Source organism: Channa argus, chromosome 6, assembly GCF_033026475.1.
Source record: "Channa argus isolate prfri chromosome 6, Channa argus male v1.0, whole genome shotgun sequence".
NCBI lineage: Eukaryota > Metazoa > Chordata > Actinopteri > Anabantiformes > Channidae > Channa > Channa argus.
The window spans coordinates 21710077-21734988 of NC_090202.1; the positions used below are offsets into that span (position 1 = coordinate 21710077).

General features: G+C 38.4%; 4 protein-coding genes and 1 pseudogene across 7 annotated transcripts; 1 reads left to right on the forward strand and 4 right to left on the reverse strand.

The window, feature by feature from the left end:
* Nucleotides 1–241: 241 nt before the first annotated feature.
* Nucleotides 242–1210, reverse strand: LOC137128416 (odorant receptor 131-2-like). Its single transcript, XM_067506398.1, has one exon. It carries the CDS (start codon nt 1208–1210, stop codon nt 242–244), a length of 969 nt encoding a protein of 322 aa, XP_067362499.1.
* Nucleotides 1211–3977: 2767 nt separating this feature from the next.
* Nucleotides 3978–4943, reverse strand: LOC137129566 (odorant receptor 131-2-like). Its single transcript, XM_067508847.1, has one exon. The coding sequence runs from the start codon at nt 4941–4943 to the stop codon at nt 3978–3980; it is 966 nt and encodes a 321-aa protein (XP_067364948.1).
* Nucleotides 4944–9086: 4143 nt separating this feature from the next.
* On the reverse strand, nt 9087–10020 carry LOC137129245 (odorant receptor 131-2-like; annotated as a pseudogene).
* A 6436-nt stretch (nt 10021–16456) lies between these two features.
* On the forward strand, nt 16457–18810 carry LOC137129166 (diablo IAP-binding mitochondrial protein-like). 4 transcript variants are annotated; one of them, XM_067508091.1, is made up of 6 exons: nt 16457–16741; nt 16971–17085; nt 17195–17317; nt 17777–17887; nt 18001–18097; nt 18197–18810. In XM_067508091.1, exons 1-6 carry the CDS (start codon nt 16605–16607, stop codon nt 18400–18402), a joined length of 789 nt encoding a protein of 262 aa, XP_067364192.1. In that variant the 5' UTR covers nt 16457–16604; the 3' UTR covers nt 18403–18810. The 4 variants fall into 4 exon arrangements, with proteins under 4 accessions (XP_067364192.1, XP_067364191.1, XP_067364190.1 ...); XM_067508090.1 differs by having other exon boundaries at nt 16460–16741; nt 16968–17085; XM_067508089.1 differs by having other exon boundaries at nt 16461–16741; nt 17192–17317.
* Nucleotides 18811–21023: 2213 nt separating this feature from the next.
* On the reverse strand, nt 21024–21944 carry LOC137129094 (odorant receptor 131-2-like). The gene has a single exon (XM_067507938.1). It carries the CDS (start codon nt 21942–21944, stop codon nt 21024–21026), a length of 921 nt encoding a protein of 306 aa, XP_067364039.1.
* Nucleotides 21945–24912: the final 2968 nt, after the last annotated feature.

Below are 24912 nucleotides of genomic sequence, written 5' to 3' on the forward strand. Positions count from 1 at the left end.
ATATTCTCACATTACAGGCAACATATTATAATTTTACATAGAGTAACAGAGTGATATTGTCCATTACTTACACTGAAAACACATTAACAAGACATTTCTTGATAAGCTGCATAAAAAGGTGGAATAATTATAGAAAAAACTTATTTCAGAGTTAAGACACTTTTTAAAAGTATTTAGACTCTTTAAACTATTTTTACAATACAAATACACCCCATGACATCTGTTTATTGTTTCAGTTTGTTCAAGAAGCAAACAGATTTTCTTGCATTAGCCTTTTGACATTGGGATTTTTCATTCTGTTTAAGCAGCAGAGCAAAGTTTTCCCAATGTAGCTCCTGAAACTCTGATCTCTGAAGCCATAAATGAGAGGGCTGAGAACACGTGGGATAAGGATGAAACAGAAGAAATTAAAAAAAGCAATGTCTATTAGCTGCCATTTAGCAAGCAGCACTATGAGATTTTCAGTGATGGGAATAGTGAAGGCCAACATGCACAGCAACAGCTGAAAGCCGTGCAGCAGCACAGTGTGCATGGCTTTGCTCACAGACGTCCTGTCCTGTCTCAGCTTCCTAGTTTCCAGCAGGATTCTCACATATGTAAAGAGGATGATGACGGCAACTACTGCAAAGCAAAGTATGTTTACAACAGTTCTAAATAATGTTTGGATTGGAGATGGGTTGATAACAGCAGACCTGCAAACCACAGGGGTTAAGAAAGTATCCACAGCAGGGTTTTGTTGCCCTATGGAGTACACAGTGATAGAGAAGATACAGCTGAGGAGCCACAGAGACAGAATAATAATCCAGATACAGTCTGAGCGCCAGGCAGGTGGACACTGCAGGGGGTAAATGATGGCAACATAACGCTCCAGTGACATAGTAGCCAGGATTAAGGGAGTGTTCTGGAAAGTGGCAGTAGAGAAGAACAACAAAGGAAAACAGTAGACAAGAGCAAATTTGATCTGAGCCATAGAATGAAAAAAGAGTAACACAGATACAAGGAGCTGCACAGTATCATTGATCAGCATACAGGCAAAGAGGATGTAACGTGAGGTGTCCAGGAACTGCCTGTGAGATGCAAAGATGTGCAGCATGACAGCAACGCAGCAAAGGAAGATGCAGAAAAAGGGGATAACTACACAAACCTTGATGATCACAGAGAGGCTTCTGGGGGAAGTTGTATTAAATGGAAGTTCAGTCAGATTCTGCATTTTTGGTCAATGAACCAAGCTGTTAAAGACAAACATGAACTACAGACAGATACTTAGAGAGATAAAAATTAATCCACCAAACTGATTGTTAACTGTATAAATGTATAACCAGGCAGATGTCTGTAACTCACATAAACTCACATATCTATAGATGGTCCACATTGACAAAACAAATAACAATATATTTTTGTCATAGCTGAAAGATAGCACCCACATTATAAAAAAACGTTCACAATATTTGGTTTTCAAAAAAATATTTGTCCTGTAATTGAACATTTCTGCATTCAAAAAATTCTTCTCCACTCACTCAAGTCTGTCTTCATCCCCCTGAATTGTTCAGTTTTGTATTCAATACTATGCTCAGTATTATTCAAAGAACAACTTCTCTGTGATGTTCCTATTATCTGAAGTGTCAGGTGTTATTCAGCTGCTTTTTATTTAGCCCTGATTCCTCAGGAGATACATTACATCTATGCCACCGTCAGTATTATGCTTCTCACAAGCAACAGATTTGAGTAAGTTATGGGTTAATGAGTTGAAATTTATGGAAACTAAACTGTAACTTTTTCTCACATAAACACATCTACAATTTATGGCACAAATACCACCTCACTCCTTATAGGTCAATGTCCTTTCACCAAAATTAATAAAGATTTTCAGACCTGTCCCCATAGGTTGCTGTACTCGTTAAAATGGCCAACAGCAGAGAATGATGACCCCTGATTTTGGGTTGCATATCCAACCCACTGTATAGGGTCATTATTTATTTGCATGCATCACAGCACCGCAGCAAAGGAAGATGCAGAAAAAGGGGATAACTACAGAAACCTTAATGATCTCAGAAAGGCTTCTGGGGAAGTTGCATTAAATGGACGTTCAGTCAGATTCTGCATTTTTGGTCAATGAACCAAGCTGTTAAAGAAAAATTCGAACTACAGATATTTAGAGAGATAAAAAAAAATCCAGCAAATTAATTTATATTGTTAACTGTATAAATGAATGTGGTGCCCGGGAAGCAGAAGGAATTGACAGTGGTCATTGGAGTGTTGCAGAGGATGATGGGGGGAGGGGCGTTGGGTCTCTCCTGAAATCCATTATCATCTACACTGTCTTGAGAGCATTGAGCTCCAGGTTGATCAGGCTGCACCATGATACCAGGTTGTCCATCTCACTCCTGTAGGCTGACTCGTCTGCATCAGAGATCAGACTCAGTGAGTCAGAGACATGCTTGCCCAACCTCACGAACTGTCGTCTGTCTGTCAGGAAGTTTGTAATTTACCTGCACATGGGTCAGGCACATTCAGCTGGGAGAGCTTGTCTCGGAGAAGAGCTGGAATGATTGTATTGAAAGCAGAGCTGAAGTGCACAAACTATATCCTGGCATAGGATCTTGGGGAGTCCAGATCCTGGAGGATGAAGTGGATGGGCATGTTTACAGCATCATCTAAAGATCTGTTGGCTCTGTAAGCAAACTGCAGGGGTTCTGAAGGGGGTCTGAAATGTCCTTGAGGTGGGACAAGATGAGGCGTTCAAAACACTTCATGACCACAGAAGTCAGGGTAACGGGTCTGTAATCATTAAGTCCCATGATTGTCACCTTTTTAGGGCCTGACCTTTGACTTTATCTTCAAAACATCTAACAAGCTGTCCCTGATGTCCTCATTCCTGATCCTATTCATCCTCGTCACTCCCAAAGAAAACTTCAAAATCTCAAGCTCTGCTACCTCAGTATTTTAAACATGGTGGTGTTGAACTGACACAGACACTTACATTTTCGCTGTGTACTCTTGTGTTTGATTTTATTTCTTCAGATGTGAACTGTCGTATTGCTAACTTAAACAAAAATGTCAGATTTTTCTTATTTTTCCGGTATTTTCATTTATGTTCTACTTTCTAAGAAGTTTCACTAACACATAAAAGCTGCATGAAAAATATTCGAGTATCTTTAAAAGTTTGATCTAAATAACAGTTAAATAATATTAGAGAGTTCAAAATATGCACATGTTCCACCAACACCTAAAAGTAGGACAGTATACTTATTTTACTCCTGATTTATTTATTTAGTCATTGGGTTTTGCATTTATATCTTCATTGAAAATGACTGTATGGTTTCAACATACAATATGATTGTATGATTTAGTGGGGGAACTTCCCTGGCCCCCGCTAGGGGATGCCACTGACGCACACACACACAAAAACACACACACTCTCTCACAGCAACAGCAGCAGCAGCAGCAGCAGCAGCAGCGAGACAGATCGCAGCTGAAAACATTATAATCCTAAAGTCATTTAAAATTAACACTAATCATTATGAGAACATTATCCCACTTTAATAAGTCCTGCAGTCAAATATAAAAACAAAAGACATGTTTAACATTTTTATTACCAATGTGTGTTTAATGTAAATAAAGGGGAATGAACCCACAGTTTTCTTGCTGTAAAAAAAAAAAGATTTCAAAGCATACTTACAATAGTAAACAATATTTAAACCACATGAAAACAATTTTCACAGTTTTCACGGTATTTAGAAATAGCATATAATAGCATTTCCCTGTTGAGGTGCAGTGGAAAGAAAGAAGGAAATTTTGTTGATTGTAACCTACAAAATACTCTACTAATTATTTGTCACACAGCTCATAACGTTACAACATTACTGACAACATATTATATTTTTCCACAGAAGATGGACGACTTTCAATTCTTAGATGTTTTTTTACATCACAAATACACCTCATGACATCTGTTTGAGTGTTCAGTCAAAGTTAATTCAAGAAGCAAACAAGTTGTTCTGCATTAGGCTTTTGACACTGGGCTTGACTCTTTTTGAGCAGCAGAGAAATGTTTTTCCAATGTAGCTCCTAAAATTCTGATCTCTGAAGCCATAAATGAGAGGGCTGAGAAAGTGTGGTATAAGGACGAAGCAAAAGAAATTAAAAAAGGCGATGTCCTTTGGCTGCCAGTTAGTGCACAGCACTATGAGAGTCTCAGTGATCGGAATAGTTAAGGCCAACATGCACAGCAACAGCTGAAAGCCGTGCAGCAGCACAGTGTGCATGGCTTTGCTCACAGACTTCCTGTCCTGTCTCAGCTTCCTAGTTTCCAGCAGTATTCTCACATATGTAAAGAGGATGATGACGGCAACTACTGCAAAGCAGAGTATGTTTACAACAGTTTTAAAGAACATTTGGTTTGGAGATGCATTGACAATGGCGTCTGCGCAGACTACAGGGATATACAGGACATCACCAGCATTTTTCTGTTGCCCTATTGAGCACTCAGTGATAGTACAGATACAGCTGAGGAGCCACAGAGACAGACTGGTGATCCAGATACGGTCTGAGCGCCAGGCAGGTGGACACTGCAGGGGGTAAATGATGGCAACATAACGCTCCAGTGACATGGTAGCCAGGATTAAGGGAGTGTTCTGGAAAGCGGTGTTGGATATGAACAATAAAGGAACACAATAGACAAGAGCAAATTTCACCTGACCCATAACAAGAAAAAAGAGTAACACAGACACAAGGAGCTGCACAGTGTCATTGATCAGCATACAGGCAAAGAGGATGTAACGTGAGGTCTCCAGGAACTGCCTGTGAGATGCAAAGATGTGCAGCATGAGAGCAACGCAGCAAAGGAAGATGCAGAAAAAGGGGATAACTACACAAACCTTGATGATCACAGAGAGGTCTTTGTGGGAAGTTGCATTGACTGGACGTTCAGTCAGATTCTGCATTTTGTAGCTGTGAAATGGAACAAACCTGTGAGAGGGAAACATCAACAAAAGTTTATATGGATAAAAATAAATACGACAAATCCACCAAAACTCATTTATATTCTAGAATAAATTCTGAACATATGTCAAACAAACATATCAATAAATGCTCCACAACATTAAAAGAAATAAAATATCATTTTGTACTCAATAAAAAACTCCAACATTATAAAAACAAATGTACCAATATTCTTTCTTCTTTCTTGTCTTTCCAGCAATTGAACATTTCAGCATTTACAATCAAATAGTTTTCCACTCACTTAAGACTGTCTTCATCTCCTAGAATCATTCAGTTTTTCTAATCTTCTTATCACTAAATGTCTTTTCAAAGAACAACATCTCTGGGGCGTCCTTCCCTTTATCTGGGGTGTGAAGTGTTATGTAGCTGCTTTTTACTCAGGCCGGATTTCTCAAGGGACACATTCTTTTAATGTTATAAAACATTATGCTTCTCATTAACAATTGGTTTTAGTTAGTTATGGGTTTTGGTTTGGGATTGATGGAAGATAAATATAACAAAATATAACAAGTCTCCAATTTATGACATAAAAGCATTTTTTTTACCAATGTGACTTTAACAAAACTGTAAAGAAGACACAAGTCCTGTTACACTGAACAACATTGTTTTAACTACTCTCACCCTTGCTGATGACCAGGGTCTCCATTCTTTCCAAATTAATTATGATTTTCCCATGATTATCCCATAAAATGTCACAATACTGCTCTGTATTATTTTCTGGCATGTACGCTGAAAAATCTATGAAATCCAAAATGCAATTACAGAGTCATAGCACAATATACATGTTCATAGTCTTGCCATTTGAATGCTTTTAGAAAGAAATGTAAAAAGTAATCAGAAAGAAACAGCCAGGTTTGTGCCTCATAGGCAAATTTACACTCACAATGCGAAGACTAATTGTTGTTAGGAAACAGGAAAGCAAACTCTAAACACAGAAACAGCTCAGAACACTAATTCACTGTTATCAGCATCGTATGTTTATGATTTTATTTTTTTGCCATTTATTTGGTGCCGCCGAAAAAATTGAGCCAGTTGTCTCTCTCGGGAGTGGAAATTCAATTGGGTACACGATAGTTTTCTCAATCAAATTCTCATTCCAAAGCTCTCTTACTTACCTTTTGTGATTGACCAAGATTAAAATATTTGACCAACTGAGAAAGCATAAAAAAAAAAAAAGCAACAAAACTCTATAAGCATTTGAGAACTTAAAAGGCCAGTTTTCTAATCAGGAAAGCATTTATTTTAGAAGAAGTTCTAGCTTGTATTCTCAATTTCATCTAAAGCTTGCACAGAAAGCATGGACTAATAGAGTTTAGCTTTTTGTTACTTGTGGAAATGTATTATATCATATTATAATACAAGGAGTGAAGTGAGTAGCAAATGTTTTTAATTTTAAAAAACCTCAAAATAATTTAAATATCTTCATAGTTTGTTAAATAGCTCTTCTTTTAACTGTGTCGGTGAAAATTCTCAGTCATCCAGGTTTGGTTATCCGAAGACTGAATCATGTCAACTGGACTTTCTTGTCACAGTCCCTGGTTTTGGTCTAGTTTTGTTTAAATTGATTTCCTGTTTTGGGCTTTTATTTTGTTGCTCCTCCCTTGTCCCTTCCTTTGAGTCTGTTTATTATCTTAACCTTCCTCCTTTTGTTCTAATTGGTTTCACCTGTTCCCTAGTTTATTTATACCCAGCTTTCGCCGTTGCTCACTGCCAGATCGTCTCCCCTGCTTCCCTAGAGATCTCTCCTTGTGAACTACCTCTTTGGACTTTGCCCTCTCGTGCCCTGTTCCTTGAGTTTTGGTCTGAGGTTTGGTTTTCCGTTTATTTCAGCGTAGTTTTGTTGTTTAGGTTTTCTGTGTTATTTCCTCTAGTTTCTTAGTTCCCTTGCCTTCCCTGTGTGGTTATAGTTTAGTTAATCCCCTCTCTCCAGCTGTTTAAGTTCTTGGTCTGTTTTCTTAGTTTATATTGTGAGTGTTAGCATGTGTTTTTTCCGTCCTCCTTACGGAGTGATTTTCTGTTGTTGCCTTTTTTAAAATAAACTTTAATTTATTATAACCCCTTCCCTTGCCGTCTCCTCCTTTTCAGGTCCTGCAAAATTAAAACACACAGTAGAAAGTGTGACATTTCTTTCTTGGTTCGAAGCATTTCACTACTTATTCAAGCAGCTTCTTCAGTCTGAATAAAGTAGCTAGGGAACCCATTTAAATCCTCTAGAGTAGGTTTTTGTCCCACCCTGGCCGGCATAGGCTCCTTAAGGTGGGAGGCAGGAACAAGGTGGAGGCACCAAAATGTAATGATTACAAGAGTAACCCCCTAACCCTCTAAGGTGGGGGTCGTCAGGTGTGGCCTTCTGGGCGGATGAGTGAAGTGGTCTTACTCTTCCCAGGGATGAATAACAGGGCAGCATGAAAAATGGGCGACAGGTTGTGCCTGAGGCCTCCTACTCTGTTGAGAGAAGGGTTCATGTCCATGTCAACATAAATGGCTTCACGTACTTCTCTCTCATACCATCTGTCTTCTCTGCCCAAAATGTGTACATTGTCATCCTTAAGTGAGTGTCTTTTGTCCTTCAGGTGTAGATACACTGCTGATTCTGGTCCTGAGGTGTTGCTTCTCATGTGCTAGGCCATCTGAGCTCTGAACCCATCTGCACTGGACTGTACACACTACGCTGCTCTTCTTGTGTTTAGGTGTTTGGTCTTTCGATTGGATGAGTCTGTCTTAGTGTCTTTGTCTTGATTGGTTGAAAGTGAACAGGTATGTGGTGGTTTTCTGAGGATCCTTTTGAGCTTCTCTGACGCTCCAGCCGTGTAAGGAGTCACCAGGTTCTTGCTTTGACTCTGACGCTCTGCTCTGTCCGTCGTCCTTCTGTTGTATCTGGACGACATCTTGTTTAAGGCCAACACAGGATAACCGCAGGCCTTGAGAGCTGTCCTCAGATGTCTATCTTCCTCCTTTTTGGCTTCAGAGGAGATGGCGATGTTTTCTGCCCTGTGGTGCATGGTCCTGATGACTCCTAGTTTGTGTTAACTGTGGCAAACGTATGTCTTATTTGTTATTCTTAACCCTTTGGATTCCATGGTCACGTATTATATTGGTCATATTAATGTAGAAACCAGTAAAAGCATCAGTCAACCACTAACCTGTTACAGTATTTTGTATAATCAGAGTAAAGAGAGGTAATTAAAAACATGTTTTCTGCAGTTCAGCACATATCTTACATAACTGAGGCCCATCAGTGGGCTGAAGAAAGTTTAAAAGATGTTGCCTGTAGTATTGTTTTCTGATTCAGGTTTTTAAATAACAGTAATATAGTTTAATCAAAGTGTCACAAGCATTAACGTGTCTGAAACTCAGTTCCATAAATCCTGCAGGGTCTGAATACAGAGCAGTGACCAGACTTAATGTATGATACCTCACATTCACAGACACAATTTAATAAACTTTTTTGAAGCTGTCATAGATTTAAAAGCATTGTGTGGTTTGTATTTAACAGCACTGGATAAGACTTTTGATCGTCAATGAAACAAACAGTTGAATTAAGTAAAAAATTATTCATGTTCAGACTTTAAAGTTACAGTAGTTGTTATGACAAATGTTAATAGTCTGTAAATGTATAGACTGTGTAACACTATTGTTCATTCAGCATTTGTATAGACTTCATGCAGTTTCCACCAGGTTGTTAATATCAGATGAATTTTATTTTCATACCTGGTAACTGACCCACAGTTGAAAATATGACATAAACTAATGAGAACGATATAATCGTTAAGTCATTTCAAATGTACAATAGTCATTATGAGAAGAGTAATCCTACTTTTAGTAAGTCCTGCAATCAAATATAAAAAAATATAACAACATAAGAGATGTTTAATGTTTTCTAATGGCCTTTTTTGAAAAACAAACAAACAAAAACCTGGTTATGTGTTTTTAATCCACTTATAGAAAGAAAATGTACTTTGGAAAGTATTTAGACTTGTTAAGACTTTGTGTTTTTGACATCATAAATACCCCTTTTGAGATTTGTTCATTGTGTTTGAGTGTTTTGTCAAAGTTACGTCAAGTAGCAAACTAGTTTTCCTGCATTAGGCTTTAACACCAAGTTTGATTCTGTTTGAGTAACAGCGGAAAATTATCCCAGTGTAGCTCCTAAAAGTCTGATCTCTGAAGCCATAAATGAGAGGGCTAAGGAAGCGTGGGATAAGGACGAAGCAAAAAAAATTAAAAAAGGCAATGTTTTTTAGCTGCCAGTTAGCAAGCAGCACTGAGAGTCTCAGTGATGGGAATAGTGAAGGCCAACATGCACAGCAACAGCTGAAAGCCGTGCAGCAGCACAGTGTGCATGGCTTTGCTCACAGACGTCCTGTCCTGTCTCAGCTTCCTAGTTTCCAGCAGGATTCTTACATATGTAAAGAGGATGATGGCAACTACTGCAAAGCAGAGTATGTTTACAACAATTTTAAAGAACATTTGGATTGGAGATGTGTTGACAACTGCATCTGCGCAGGCTACAGGGATATACAGGATATCCACAGCATTTTTCTGTTGCCCTATTGAGCACTCAGTGATAGTACAGATACAGCTGAGGAGCCACAGAGACAGAATAATGATCCAGATACGGTCTGAGCGCCAGGCAGGTGGACACTGCAGGGGGTAAATGATGGCAACATAACGCTCCAGTGACATGGTAGCCAGGATTAAGGGAGTGTTCTGGAAAGTTGCAATGGATATGGACAACAAAGGAAAACAGTAGACAAGAGCAAGTTTGACCTGAGCCATATCAAGGAAAAAGAGTAACACAGACACAAGGAACTGCAGAGTATCATTGATCAGCATACAGGCAAAGAGGATGTAACGTGAGGTGTCCAGGAACTGCCTGTGAGATGCAAAGATGTGCAGCATGACAGCAATGCAGCTAAGGAAAATGCAGAAAAAGGGGATAACTACACAAAACTTGATGATCACAGAGAGGTCTCTGTGGGAAGTTGCATTAAATGGAAGTTCAGTCAGATTCTGCATTTTGTAGCTGTGAAACAGTACAAACAAAGTCCATACATATAAATATAATAATATAAATCCACCAAAATACATTTGTAAACTTGAATAGAACTAACATATCTATAAATGCATCACTACATAAAAATAATTTTCTTGGTGTCCAATAATTTAAAATGTCCACAATCAAAATAAAAGAATAGTGGGCTTACTTAAGACTGCCTGAGTCCCCCAGAATCGTTTTCTGTTCTTATCATTAAATGTCTCTTTAATGATCAACATCTCTGGATGTTCTTCCTTTTATCTGAAGTGTTAGGCCTTATTCAGCTGCTCTTTACATAGGCCTGATTCCTCAAGAGATGTATCTCATGCTATCAGAGCTGGCTTTGGCCATTTTGGTGCCCTGGGTGAGATTATGGTTTGGCCCCCCTCACCCCACACCCCTTTGCGCACACACACCATCCCAAACATTATATGCAACATCCATATAACAGACCCTAAAGGTTTAATTGGTGATCAAACACCAACACGATAGGAACACTTCAAACAATACAATATTAAACAAAAAACAACAAAACTTGTATGGCAAAAAAAAATAATTTGATGATAATATCAATATGACAATTATAAGATAAGACCAAACTTTATTGATCACAGTTGGGGAATTCACTGGTTGTGCAGCTCACATGAAGGGTATAAAATGCAAAACACATTTTAAAAGTATTTACAAAAATAGATGTACTGTATGTACATCAAAAAAATACATGTTAAACAAGTTTACAATTAAAACAGTAAAATTGCCTTTTATCAAAGTGGCTTTTTCAAAATAATAAAAAAAAGCACAAGTCACAAGTTTAACTTTGCCCACTTTTTCTAATTACCAGAGTCTCTTCTTTCCACTCTATGACCACCACATTATCCATCCATTACCTGTAACTGATTATCCTGTCCAAGGTTGTGGGGGGCTGGAGCATTTCCCAGCTGTTACTGGGCGAGAGGCAGGGTACACTCTGCACAGGGGCCAACACAAAGAGACACACACAGACAGACTTTCCAACTATGGGCAGTTTAGAGTCATTAATTTACATAACATGCATGTCTTTGGACTGTGGGAGTAAACTGGAGCACTCGGAGTAAACACAGACAAGCCTGGCAAGAACATGGCTGCTGAAATCCAGCTTCTTTCACTTGAGACAATTGTCAAAAGTTAAATCATATTTGTCAAAAAAACACTTCGAGACAGTAATCTATGGTTCTGTCACAACTCGGCTGGGTTACTATAATTCTTTGTACTTTGGTGTCTCTCACTTATCCCTGTCCCGTCTTTAATCATGAAAGCAATTTGCATGCAGAATGCAGCTTGGCATTGTCCTATTCAAATTCTGAACAGCTTCCCAGGAAAAGATGTGTCCTTGATGACAGCATTGGTCTCTCTAAAATCGTAATATAGGCCTCTGAGGGCTCGAAGGTCAAACTTTGGTTTCTGCCTTTGGCCTTTACACTCTAAGATTTCTTTAAAGTCCCTGAATCTTTTCACACTATTATGTACTTTAGGTGGTAAACATGGACCAGTCTTTGGTGGATCTTGCTTTCTTATACCCAATCATGATCACCTGGCCTGCTACTAATAATACCTGCTAATTTGGGAATTATTCAGATCAGTGTTACTTAAAAATTTTCTAAATCTTTGGTCTTTTTTGTCTCTGTTTTAACTTTTTTTTTTAACTGTGTTGCAGGAATAACACCCAGATTTAAATCACAAATTCAAATTAAATCAGCTGTGAAAGTGTCCAGGGGCCAGGCATAAAAAAGAAATATGACAAATCCACCAAAACTCATTTATATTGTAAATGCATAATATTTATTAGAACTTAGTTAAATGTCTATAAATGTCTATTATAAGAAAATAGATCAAATATATATTTTAGCAAGAGAAACCTCCAAGATTCTAAAAATCTAAATTTTCTAAAACTAACTAAAAAACTTGTTAATTGAACATTTCCACATTCAAAACAAAAGTCCTTCACTCACTTCAAACTGTCTTCACCTGTTCTTCTGTTCTTCCCCTTAATTAAAATGTGAGGCATTACGATTCCTCAAGGTATATCATAAAGCATTATGCCACTCACAAAACTGTGGTATGTTAGCGATTAATGAGTTGGGATTTGTGAAAAGAAACTATAACTTTTACTCACAGAAACAAGTCTAGTCATAAAACTTATGAGTGTGGATTTTCCAAAACTGTAAAGAGGACACGAGGTTGCTGCTGCAAAACACACTACGTTTATCCGCAAGAGTGTAACAATACTCAATTGCTCAAAAACATGTTCAAAAAAATATAAAATAACTTTATTAATGTTTAGATGTTCTTTTATACATTTTGTACATTTTGTGTAAATAAAAGCATAACGGATACATTTTCTGACTTTGCTGTTTAAGTATTTTATAATTAATTTTCACTTTGTCAGTTTATCTGCTTAAAAATCTTCCTTTTGCAAATAATTTGTGATTAATTTTGATTACAGTCTACAATTAATCATGACTAAAATTTGTAATCAACTGTCAGCCCACTTAATTAAAAAGTACGTTTTATTTGTAAATAGACAAAATATAAAATGCTGAAATTGAAAACGTTTTTTAATGAAAACATTGGTTCTTTTTAAATATGATTTGTCTTCAAAGACATTGTCATCTAGATGGGATCACATGTTGCTCAAAAACGTATATATATCATAGAGCATTTATGGAGCCTTTACAGTTGAGGTTACCCAGACAGTTTATATTAATGCATCATCACAGCATCACATCAGTTTTTGAACTATGTGCTAATAACTAGTCAGCTACAATGAACTGTGTTCATGATTTCAGTGGTCGTGCAGTGAGTTCAACTACAGAACCATCTCCGTTTTATTGCAGTACCACCTGAAGCCATTCAGTATGGGTTTAAAACAATAATGAGTGAGGGTTCAAACCATTAGCTTGCTTGCAACACAATTATAACAGCTTCACCATTTTAAATGTCGTCCTACCGGGTTTTCAAAGAGTTTAGTAAAAGTTAGCTTCAGACATGGCCTCTGACATGGGCTTCGGCTTTGTTTAAACAGAGAAATTTTTTATCAGTGCAGCCCCTGAGACTCTGATCTCTAAAGCTGCAGACAAGCAGGTTTGGAACATGTTGGTGGGAGGTCTTCTGGTAGCCAATTAGCACACAGGACATTTTACCAGTAATAATTTGGGTCACTGAAGCCCATTAGTGTGCTTTTATACAAGAAGGACTTAAAAGACAAGGTCCACTTAATTTTAATGTTTTACAGGATTGTCACAATTAAAAGCTCGCCTGCAACTCAGTTCCACAGTTAATCATAACTGATGCAGGGTCAGCACTTCATATTTATGGAAAGGGGCTGAATTCCAGAGCAGTGGCCAGACTTAGAGTATGATACCTCAAATTCCCCCATACAGTTAAGTAATCTTTATTGATGCTGCTGGCACAGCTTTGCCTGGTTTATATTTAATAGCAGCGGATCAATAAAACTATTGATTTTTACTGAAAAAACTGTGCCAGAATTACTTCAATGGGGCAGGAAAAACCGTTAATTTAATTTCAGATTAATTCATGTTCAGACATTAAAGTTATTGTTTTCTAACTATGACAGATGTTGCAATAGTAAATGTCTACAGTGGATTCAGACTTTGTAAAACAATATTTCAATTAGCATTTTCACAGTGTTTATACATGTTCCATCCGGCTCATCAGATATCAGATGAATTGGAATTTAATTAATAGCAGTAAGCAATACTTAAATATGATCACATAAATATGTTTCACACAGTATTTTTTAATAAAATCCATTTTTTTGTGTTACAGTAAGCAGCATTTCCCTGTTGAGCAGCAGTGTAAGGACAGTAACACAAAGAGGACCTGTGGTTGTTTGTAGACCTGCTCCACTCACTGAAGATTGTATTTATCAGTCAGAATTGTTCAGTTTTCTTTTGTTTCTGTCATTAAATGTCTCTTCCAAGAACAGCATCTATGGACATTTTTTGCATTTATGTAAAGTGTGAGGTCTCATTCAACTACTCAGGTCTGATTCTGTTTATGCCATGGGTGACACAGGAAGGTAGAGCGGGCATTTACCAATGCCGCAGTTGTTGGTTCGATTCCTGACACCATGTGTCCCAGCTTTGACACGGTTATTTACTACTGTTTTATTTACTTTGAACTGATCTGTTCCAATACTTTTAATACATTAAAGTGTTATCTTCTATGTTGTTTATAAATTGAATGAAACTGTGGTGATTCTACTGAGAGGAAGTGAGTGAGCTGGATCAGTCTATGACCTCTGGAGTTCTCAGTGCTTTTTACTGGTTCAGATTTGGTGTGAAAGCCCCAGTAGGGATGACTGTAGCTCAGGAGGTAGAGCAGTCATCCACCCGTCACAGGGTTCTTGGTATGATTTCCGGCTCCCCCTGCCATATGCCATGTGTCTTTGCATAAGACACTGAACCCCAACTTAGTTGCTCCTGGTTAGCGCAGGCCAGCTGCATAGCAGACTCACCATGAGTCTGACATCACTGCAGGATCATTAAAAAAGGACCAGGGAGTAATGACAAAGTTGTTGCTGGTGTGTATTTGGAGCCATGGCTGGTTTCATAAAGTGGTTGTGCTTAGCTCACAATAATGTCGACTGAGGAAAAAAACAGTTCATTAACCAGCTGGATATACATCACTAAGGACGCTGTCGGCTATTTTGGTTTACCCAGAAAAACTATCCTGAGCCTGACAGAAATGTTAGCAGACATGCAGACAGCCATGTAAAACAAAGCTGTGCTGTATAATTAACCATCCTTTCATGATAATATTCAGTTTTATCAAATTAAGGAGTTGGGCCAAATCTAAAGTCACTTTACAGGCTGCATTTTGTGCCGCTGTTGAATGTTGAAAACAGCATGGGTCACTCTTAGGTGCATGAAAGAGTCATGGTTTAGGTCATGGTTAACAGACATTGCAACTAAAAGTCTTATACCTCTGTTTATTTGTAATATTGGTAGTTAATACTTCTGTCATTACATTTTAAAGACATTACTAAGGTTAAAAATCTATCAGGTCTTACAACACGTCATAATTTTTTATGTCAGTGCTGCGAACTGTGAACAAGCTACATGTAAATAAACACCCTGAATAACACTGACCCTGTTTTGACAGGGTTCCAGTGTCACACTCTTACACAATGCTATTAAAGCTGAATAATAACTATAATGGCCATTTTGCTGTATCAACATCAGTATTGTTTTTGAAGAACATGATGAAAACCCACATAGAAGCCTTTCTGTTGTTTTGAAGAACAAGACAGTATGATATCTCCAGAGCACTGTTGGAGAACTTATCCCATTTCCCCTGCTTAGTAATTAACAGACTGGCTAATTATTAACACAAAGCTCCTGAGTCTCATTGTGCAACCGAAAGTTTTCACTTGTTTGGCAAACAAATTGACTCTGTAGAGAGCAGCTCACTGGGGCTCATCAGCTCTTTGCGCAAGTACTGCGTCATCCCTCAGTAATCAGGACTGCAGGGGTTTGGACCAAAATCTGCCTCCAAAACAAACTTTCTGCTTCTGGACCCCAGTGGACCCCACCTCAGCAAATACTTTATTTGCAGACGATGAGATTAATGGATGTAACTGCAAAACATTTGGCAAGAAGAACTTTAAGAAAATATTACATAATATAGAAAAGTGTAAAATGAATAAGACAGAGCTACTTTTAATGAAGCAAATCAAGAAAAGTTGTAATGTCACAATACTGCTTGTGGACTTGTTTCCTTCATGTTTAGGACATACTTGAATAGAATACTTGGTTAAAGTAATTACAAAACAAGCAAATAGTCCTCACAGCCTAAAGGAAACCCAGAGAAGGACAGAGAGAACAAAAAAATCAACATAGAAAGGCCTCAGCTATATGTCCACTGCCATATATACTGTATACATGGACCTCCGTAACCAAGTGACTGGCATAGTGTACCGAAACCTTTCTGCCAAGTACGGGCTGGAAGTCCCAAAGTCAAAATGGGACACACCTCCAAAGGTTGGTGTAGAATGACAGAGCTGAGATTCTCTGGGACTGACAAACTGGTAATGGCCAACCATCCCGATAGTAAGTGTGGACAAAGAGAAGAACAAGGCTGTGGTGGCAGATGTAGCAATCCCAAGCAATAGCAACAACGTATAAATATATAAATATTGTATGCTGACCTCCAACTGGTCCTCCCTCACGCACACACAACAGAACAAGGGAGAGAAAGTGTTGCTAAAGCAACCAACACATCAGGTCCTGCAACCTGAACTCATTTTCTGTCTCTGTGGCCTCTGCAGATAACACCAGATACGCACATTTGCAGCCAGAGTCAACAGATCAATATCTTTGACGCAATGAAATGTTGCTGGGACCTTACAAATACCCACAGCACAAAACAGTTGGTAGCCTTGAGAAGACTGAAGGGTTTTTCGAGCAAACTTGTCAGCAGGGTTTTGACAGCCAGTTTGTTTTAATTTCAGAAATTTTGCAGAGATTATATCGACTACATTATTCAAGTGCGCCAAACCTGCAAAATGCAAGCAGTTCGTCAGTGTGCGCAATGTGCCAGCCGTGCTGCTGGAGGATTTTTGCGAAACCCCTCAGATATTCCAATGCTGCAGACCAACAAGAGTGTTCTTAAGAGAGGAGCCGCCTGCATCCGTGTGCTAAGGTACGTAATGGATAGTGAGCACTGCCATGTAGGGTTGTTGCTGAACCTGCATCAACAACGGAGAGAGTCCAGAAATCAGTAAATTTTATGTGCTAAGAACTAGATCTTTGTGGATGTTTGATGCATCATTTACATTTTCAGACATCAAACCATAAGCTTAAACCTCCCAGCACTATGCTACTTAACTAAAACAACTTGCTAACATCCTCTCATAATTTCTCTACAGCAGTTCTGAAAATATCCTATTCAAAAAGCCTGGAGTCCAGAAGTTGGAAGAACCAACAGACTCTGTGCACATGAGCATAGAATCGTACCGGGGGATTTTTGCTGCCCCTTTTAGACAGGTGGGTACTCAGGGATCGTATATCCCATCCCAAGAACCGCTGCTGTAAAAGTCGGTTATATTTGAAGAAAATACTCATTTTCAAACATTTGATTTCCCCTGTATAGCAGGTGGAAAGCCTCTCGCATGACTCCTTGATCAGAAGAGCAGCCTCAGTGGTTACAGACAGTTCCAGTACTTTCCTCTCCCAGACCACATTGGCTCTTCTTGATGCCCTCACAGACTATGCAAAAGTAGGTTTTGATCAAATCTAAAACATTTACGTCACATTACACAGGTCTCAGTCTAAATCTGAATTTAAATCTTCCCTGGAAATAAGCCAGTAGTGTGACAAACACCATCATGAAAATCCGGATCCTCACGATCATGATGGTTTGAATCATCACTTTGTTACTCAGATAATACCTCTGAAACTCCGTTGTCCTGAACTTTGATTTGAAGATGTGATTTAAAAGTTTACACATCCTACAAATCTCTGGGTTAAAGTCACACCGTAGGAGCGAAAAACCGTCCTCGACACGTTGGCACAGCTGAACAAATACACCCTATCTCCCTCTTATCTTAAAGAGAACACTCACACTTGTCTGATCATGTTTTATTGACGTCTCATCAGATACAATAAACAAAGACTGTAAAGTTAATATTTGAAAGATTTTCTTTGACTGTTCCTGACCGTCTGTTGCTCCTGACAGGCTGTGCACAAACGCATCATTCTCCAAAGAAGGTATTTGGCCTCCCTGGGAAAACTGACCCCAGCGGACGAGGAGTCACTCCTGCGGTTGATCAATGTCCAGCGTTCAGAGGTTAGATTACATGTTCAGTATCTTCTGATGTCCAGTTGAAACCAACTTTGACTATTATAAAAAGTACATATTCTTATAATATTAAGTTTGTCTTCTCATTTTTGTCTTGACAGGCCAGTGAAAGACTTAATGATTGCAAACGTTTTGAGTCAACTTGGATGAATTCTGTCAACTTGTGCAAACTAGCAGCTGAGGCAGCGTACACTTCAGGTGAGAATAACCTTCCTTACTATGCAATAATAAAGGGATTTAAATGGCTAACTGCTGTCTGAGCACCCATGAACTTTCTGATTGAACCTGTGTCTCCAGGTGGCGAAGAGGCGGCTGTCACATTGAGGACAAATATACAGGTGGCCCAAACACAGGTGGAGGAGGCCCGGAAACTTTCTGCAGATGCAGATAAGAAGTTGGCTGAGACTAAAGTAGAAGAGATTCAAAGGATGGCAGAATATGCTGCCTCCCTAGAGAATAGTGACGAGCATGAGATACACGAAGCTTATCTACGAGAGGACTAAAGAGACAAAGGTAGTGGAAAACAGGAAAAAAACAAGTGCATGTCAATATGCTATTGATCTCATGGCGATAAGCGTTGATAAGCTTGAGGTGTCTTATTTCCCTAATATGTTCCTCTTGCTTTTGAGTCTGTTAAGATCTTTACATGTTATTAAAACTGTGAAAAGTGTATGAAATCACTTGCTAACAATGTCAATTCTGTACATTTGCATAAATCATTATTTTAAACTATTTAATTAATTCATATATTAATGCCTGCGTCTTTTGGAGCTATTTTACAGTGTCTATTGAATCCCCTGGATGTGTTGTATGACACCTTTATTCGATATTTTGTTTTAACATTTTTAAAAATAATTTTTTTTTTCTCTGTTCACCTCATAGCAATTAAGAAAATAAATGTATGAACAGTTTATTTGACTCAGTTTGTTTCGATGTCTTCATGTTTATATTGTTAGTGTTATAGTGTTATAGGAGGTCTCTAGACCTCCTATTGTAAAATTTTCTGGGGTCTCTGCTTCAACGACAAACTTAAAAAAAGGCATAAGCCAACCGCAGGAAAAGCAGGAACAACTCCGTTTCTTCTGCTTTTGACTTATTTACTGAAGCTTTCTTCAGTAGCAAGACGGGCTCAAAACTGAGCCAGTGAACGGACCGATGACGCATCCCCTTCTTATTCCGGTTGAAACAGAGACTGTTCAACACTTTCAGACCAAATTTGACCTACAACTTGCAGCCATATCGCCTGTACTGCCCTTATGTTTGTTTTTCCCTCTTTCCGGAAACTGCTTACCGTGCCTTTCAACTAACGTGTGTTTTATTTGTCCAGTTTTATGTTAACATTACTTACTTATCTCTGCATGTCTTTTGAATTAAACTGCACTTCAAGATGTTGCGTTCAAAAAGTTTCCAGACCCCCTTCACTTTTGTCAATTCTGTAAATTTTAGAATTTTAGAAATGTCTGTAAATTTATTAAAAAGAAAAAATGTAAGTATTCAGACCTTCTGCAACAACACATGCAATTTAGCTCAGATGCCTTGAATTTCTATTGATTGTTGCTGAGATGTTTCTACACCTCGATTGGAGTCCACCTTGATTGGACATGATTTAGAGAGGTGCACACCTTTCTATAGAAGCCCTCACAGCTGACAATGTGTACTGTATCAGAGCAAAAGCCATGAAGTCAAAGGAGCTGCCTGCAGAACATAGAAGCAGGGTTATTGCAAGGCACAGACCTGGGGAAGGCTACAAAAAATTTTGCTGCAGTGCAAGTTCCAGTGGCCTCCATAATTCTCAAATATAAGATGTTTGGCACAACCAGGACTCTTCCAAGAGGTGATCGTCCAGCCAAACTGAACAATTTGGGAAAAAGGACCTAAGAGAGGAGACCAAGAACCGGATGGACACAGGAAATCTGAGAGCAAATAGACAGTTAGGAGTGAGAGCAGAGTAAATTGGAGTGCGAGCAGAGACATCTGAATATAAAATTATTAGAGTAAGTGGTCAGATTTTAAAAGATATGCTCTTGATTTATGCGGCGAAATCATTCCATAAATATGACATTAGTCTAAAAAAAACAAAGAATATCACATATGAATTCTTTCTGGATGCACTGTAAGCTATGTAAGCCAAATAAAGAACAGATATATGTACAATTAATGGGAATCATTAAATAGCTTTTCATGGTTATTGTGGGATTTATTTTTCAGAGAGTGTGGAGACCAGCTATCTGTGTTTCAGAGGCATACAAATGGCCACATAGCACTCCAGAGTCATTGCAGTCAGAGTAAGTGTGCGACTGTAGTATAAAGAACTACAGGAACAGAGATAATGATGCCTAACCACATGTGCATGGTCAACTGAAAAAAGGACAAGATCAGCAAACTATCAGTCAGGATTTAAATCAAGCTATCTGACAGAAGAGTAGCAGAAAATAAGACGTAGAGTGTAGTTGTGATGATCTCTCCTTTTTACAAAAGGTAACTATGAGCATGAAAGTGATATAAAGACAAATCATCACCCATAGCTGCACAAGAATGAGTTGGTCACTGAAGCAACACAATGAGAATTCATCCCGTCACAAAAACACAACAGTTATGGTCAAAGCGATAAAGAGCAGCAGCTCACCATGAAAACTATAAAGCAAAGAAGAACACAATCTTTAAAATACAAAAGCCACTGTGCTGCGGCAAAAATGACATTCGAAGATAGTTGGAGACATGTGAATACAGTGGACAAAACTTCGAAAACAAACATCTATATTATACAGTATTAGTCTGTGCAGGACTAACTGTGAAATTATCCAGTTTATAACTTGCAGGGAAACACACAATTACATATGACAACCTACAAACATCAATGCATGTTGTATTTTTTATCATATTATGTACTATACATTATGTATTTTATTTTTACATTTTTAAATAAACTGCTAAATTTCCTTAGAAGAGACACAACTTTGTTTGACTGTGTGAAAAACATTATGACAACAAGCAAGCACCCAACTTAATAGGACTTAAATATTATACAAGATGTGATAGTGACATAATATATAGCAGCAAAAAACATAGAAAACAGAACCCTTATTGCCTGTTACACAAAATCATAACAAACACATTGAGCTATTTATTTCTCAAATTTTTCAATAACATTTCTTTTATATGTGCCAAAGGATGCATAGATTTTAAGTGCATTAAAAAAACACTCGTCTCTGATGCCATAAATGAGAGGACTCAAACATTTTGGTGCAAGGTAAAACATGATGTAGTTAATGTACCTGACATGTTTGAATGAACTAAAATAAGGATTAGCTTCTATGAATGGACACCACAGCTGGATGAGACAAAGAAGCAGCTGAAAACCATGAAGAACAACTGTTTTGAGCCCTTTTGTTGTTAACTTTTTATTTTCTCCCGATGCAGCTTTGGCCACTTTCATTATTTTAACATATGAGCAAACAATGATGATGCACATAATCAGGAACTGCAGTTGATAAATTGCTGTCCTAAGATGACTCTGCCATATGTCAAAGATCTCCACTGCACATAGATGATGTTGTTTGTAAAAACTAAGAGAGGCTGATGCAAAGAAGATGGAGAAAATAACAGTGCAGGGTATAAAGCTGAGGCCATGAATGATGAGGATACAATACACAGTCCTGCGAGTGGAGCACAGCTCTCCATGACGCAGGGGCATGCAAATGGCCACATAGCGCTCCAGGGTCATTGCAGTGAGAGTAACTGGTGTGACTGTAGTATAGAGAAGTGCAGGAACAGAGATAATGACACATACCCACACATGGATGGTAATTTTAAAAGTGCTCAGGATGACAAGGATATTAGACAAGAATAACAACAAGCTATCTGACAGTAATGTAACAGCAAATAAGATGTAGCGTGCAGTTCCATGGAAGCACTGCTTTTTAAAAAAGGTAACAATAAGTAAGAAGTTGATGCAAAGAAAAATCATTATCAGGACCTGCACAATGATGAGCTTGACGTCCTGCTGGAAGAAATCATAAGGAACCAATGAATTGTTAGCAGCCATTTTTCTTGATTTTCTAAGCAAACACACTCGTATGAGGCACTGATGAAAAGTACCATTACAGTATATGTCAAAAGCAGATATTGTGAAAGTGTTAGAAAATTGGAAAAATACACATTTGTAAATGTTGTGATTTAAGTAAAACACTTCATAAACCTTGTTTTCTGTTTCAGAAACAAATGTCTTCTGCTGATGCCTGATCTGCTTTCTGAGAGACAGATGTGAGACGGACTTTAAAGGTAACATTTTAAAAACACAATATGAAACTCTGCCCACCACAATGCTGTCATTGCACTTTGCTCGTCCCCTTCACTGACTGATGTCATCTATTCTAATCACCAAAGCACCTAATTGACTCCTTCCAATGCCAAAGCTCTCTCTGGAGACCCATGCTGAACCCAAGCACTTTAAGCTAAGAGCTCATTCTGCCCATTGTTCACTACTTAAAACTCATTCCCAAAGGTACAGGTTGTAATGTGGATTGACATTACTGCTGACCTAGCAGCTATCTGCCTGGCAGTCTCACACTATTTATTCTCAGTCTTAAATTAGACCCTGAGATACTTGAACTCTTTTATTTGAGGCAGCAATTCACTTCACAGCACGACTTGGAAGTGCTCTGCTCTTGGCCACTTCCCACTCAGCCATAAGCCTCCCAACTCCATGATGAACATCGTGGTCTGGTGAAGGCAGTCTAACCATGCTGTTCTCCACAATCAGCAAAACAATTCTGAACTTCCAAAACCACACACTCTTCTCTCCCATGCTGTGCCTGTGCAAACAGGATCAGTGGTAAACTTCAACCTTGGCTAACCCCAAAACCAACTTAAAACATGTTCGCTTGCTAAGGATATGAATAAGGCTGTTATTTTTTTCAAATGGGATGGCTTGTTTCAACAGTCACTCCAAACTTCTACAGCACCCTCTGCCCAAAAGAAGGGTAAACTTCAATAAGCCGTTCAGTTGTATTGGATTGGTGAAAAGACAAGGATATCAGACAAGAATAAGTCCTGTAGTTCCTGTAGTTCTCTGTACTACAGTCGCACACTTACTCTGACTGCAATGACTCTGGAATGTGGCCATTTGTATACCCCTGCAACACAGATAGCTGTGCTACACACTCTCTGAAAAATAAATCCCACAATAACCATGAAAAGCTATTTAATAATTAAATTATTAAATTAATTAATAATTATTAATAATAATTAAAATAATTAATAATTAAATAATTAAAAACACATTAAAAAATACTTCTGTCATGGTCACCAGCCTTACTTCCTGTTGTTTGTTTTTATTTTGTAGTCCCTCATTCACACTTCCTGTTCAATTCTGATACTTTAGTAAATCAGTCCTGATGGCTTTCTCCTGTGCCTCCTTCACTATTTAAGCTCCCATGTTTGCAGCACTAATTGGCCTGATTGTCTGCTCATCTACAGAGACTCTCCACTGTAGACTCTCCAGTCACTCCTGATGGTGCTGCCTTAAGTTTTTCTTTTGCGGGGTATCCTGTCTGCCTGCTTACCTGCCTTCTCCACCTAAGCCCCTGGTACCGTGACCCAATAAGGAGACGGTCAGACAGTTGCCCAGCGTCAAGAAGCCAAGTCTTAGGCATACACTCTGCACTGTTGGTGCTAGTCAGACCTCTATAATGGCTTTCGGCTGATTCGACATATTGAATTGGCATCGATTGGCCTGTCAGTTAGTGAGACCACATTGTTCTGCTTAGTCAATCAGTGCATGAGAAGATACCAAAGAATTAACAATACAATATGAACCTCTTGTTATCAGAATTGACTAGAAGTAGTTACAAACCTTGCAGGTTTGGTACAAATCATGCAGGTTCAGAGCATGTGGCACTACTTGCTTGTTGGTTATCATCTTTGCAGTATGTTCTAGTGCTTTACATCAGTTTGGTGTTTCAAAGCCTTAACCGATTCAGATCTTGTCTGCAGAAATCGAAGAACCATCACACTAGCTCCTCATCAGACTTATGGAGTCCTTGGAGGTGAAAACCCAAGGATAACCAAGCCTTCTGTTGGTCATTATATCCCACAACTCCCCACTGCATGTTGGGATTGTGGTAGAGGAGTGAAAGTACTGTTTGTTCTGTGTGTTTCCAGTTCTTACTTAGATATAACTCTTTAGCTGTTTGTCCAAAACAGGTTCTGTATTTGGATGTCTGACAAGGAGCTCTTTCCTCTGTCTGTGGAGATATGAAATAAGTGTAGTGTTTAGACAAAATATCAAAGTTGTATTTTGGACGTCCATTGACATACATGATAAAGCAATAACAGAACATCTCACTAAGACAATTTTGGAGGTCTGTGCATGTTCAGTATTAGATTTAAAAGTCTTTACTAGATGTCTAAATGTCAAGCTTAAAGAGGCCATATGCTTTTTGTGATCTGGCATCATATAAACAGTCACAAGAGTTTTGGCACCATTATCTATTTTTCCTAGATGTGTTAGTCATGAATTGTGATCTGATCTTCACTAAACTCACAAACTTCAATGACCACAATATTTTTAAGCTAAAACAGTCCTCATTAGATATTTATCAGTCCACAGTTATGCACACTGTCTGTAGTGTAGAGACAATGTTATACTGTGACTACTCTGCATAGAAGTGAGCATCCAGTCACCATCACTCCAAAGACACAAAACAGACTGCTCAGTAATGTAAGAAAATAGCCCTGGAGCAACGGCTAATAATTGAATTCATTGGACTTTCTTAACTTCTGTTTGTGAGTCAACCACTTGCAAAAAAATTAAACTGACAACTGACAGAGGAAAGCCACCACTCTCCTAAAAACTACTGTAGCACATCTGCAGTTTGCCAAAGACCACCTTGACACTCCACACCACTAATAGGGAAATGCCGGTGGGTCGTTGAAATGAAAGTAGAATTGTTTGGGATAAACCCACAGTGTATGGGGTAACTGTACCATATATAACATACCAACGTGAAAAC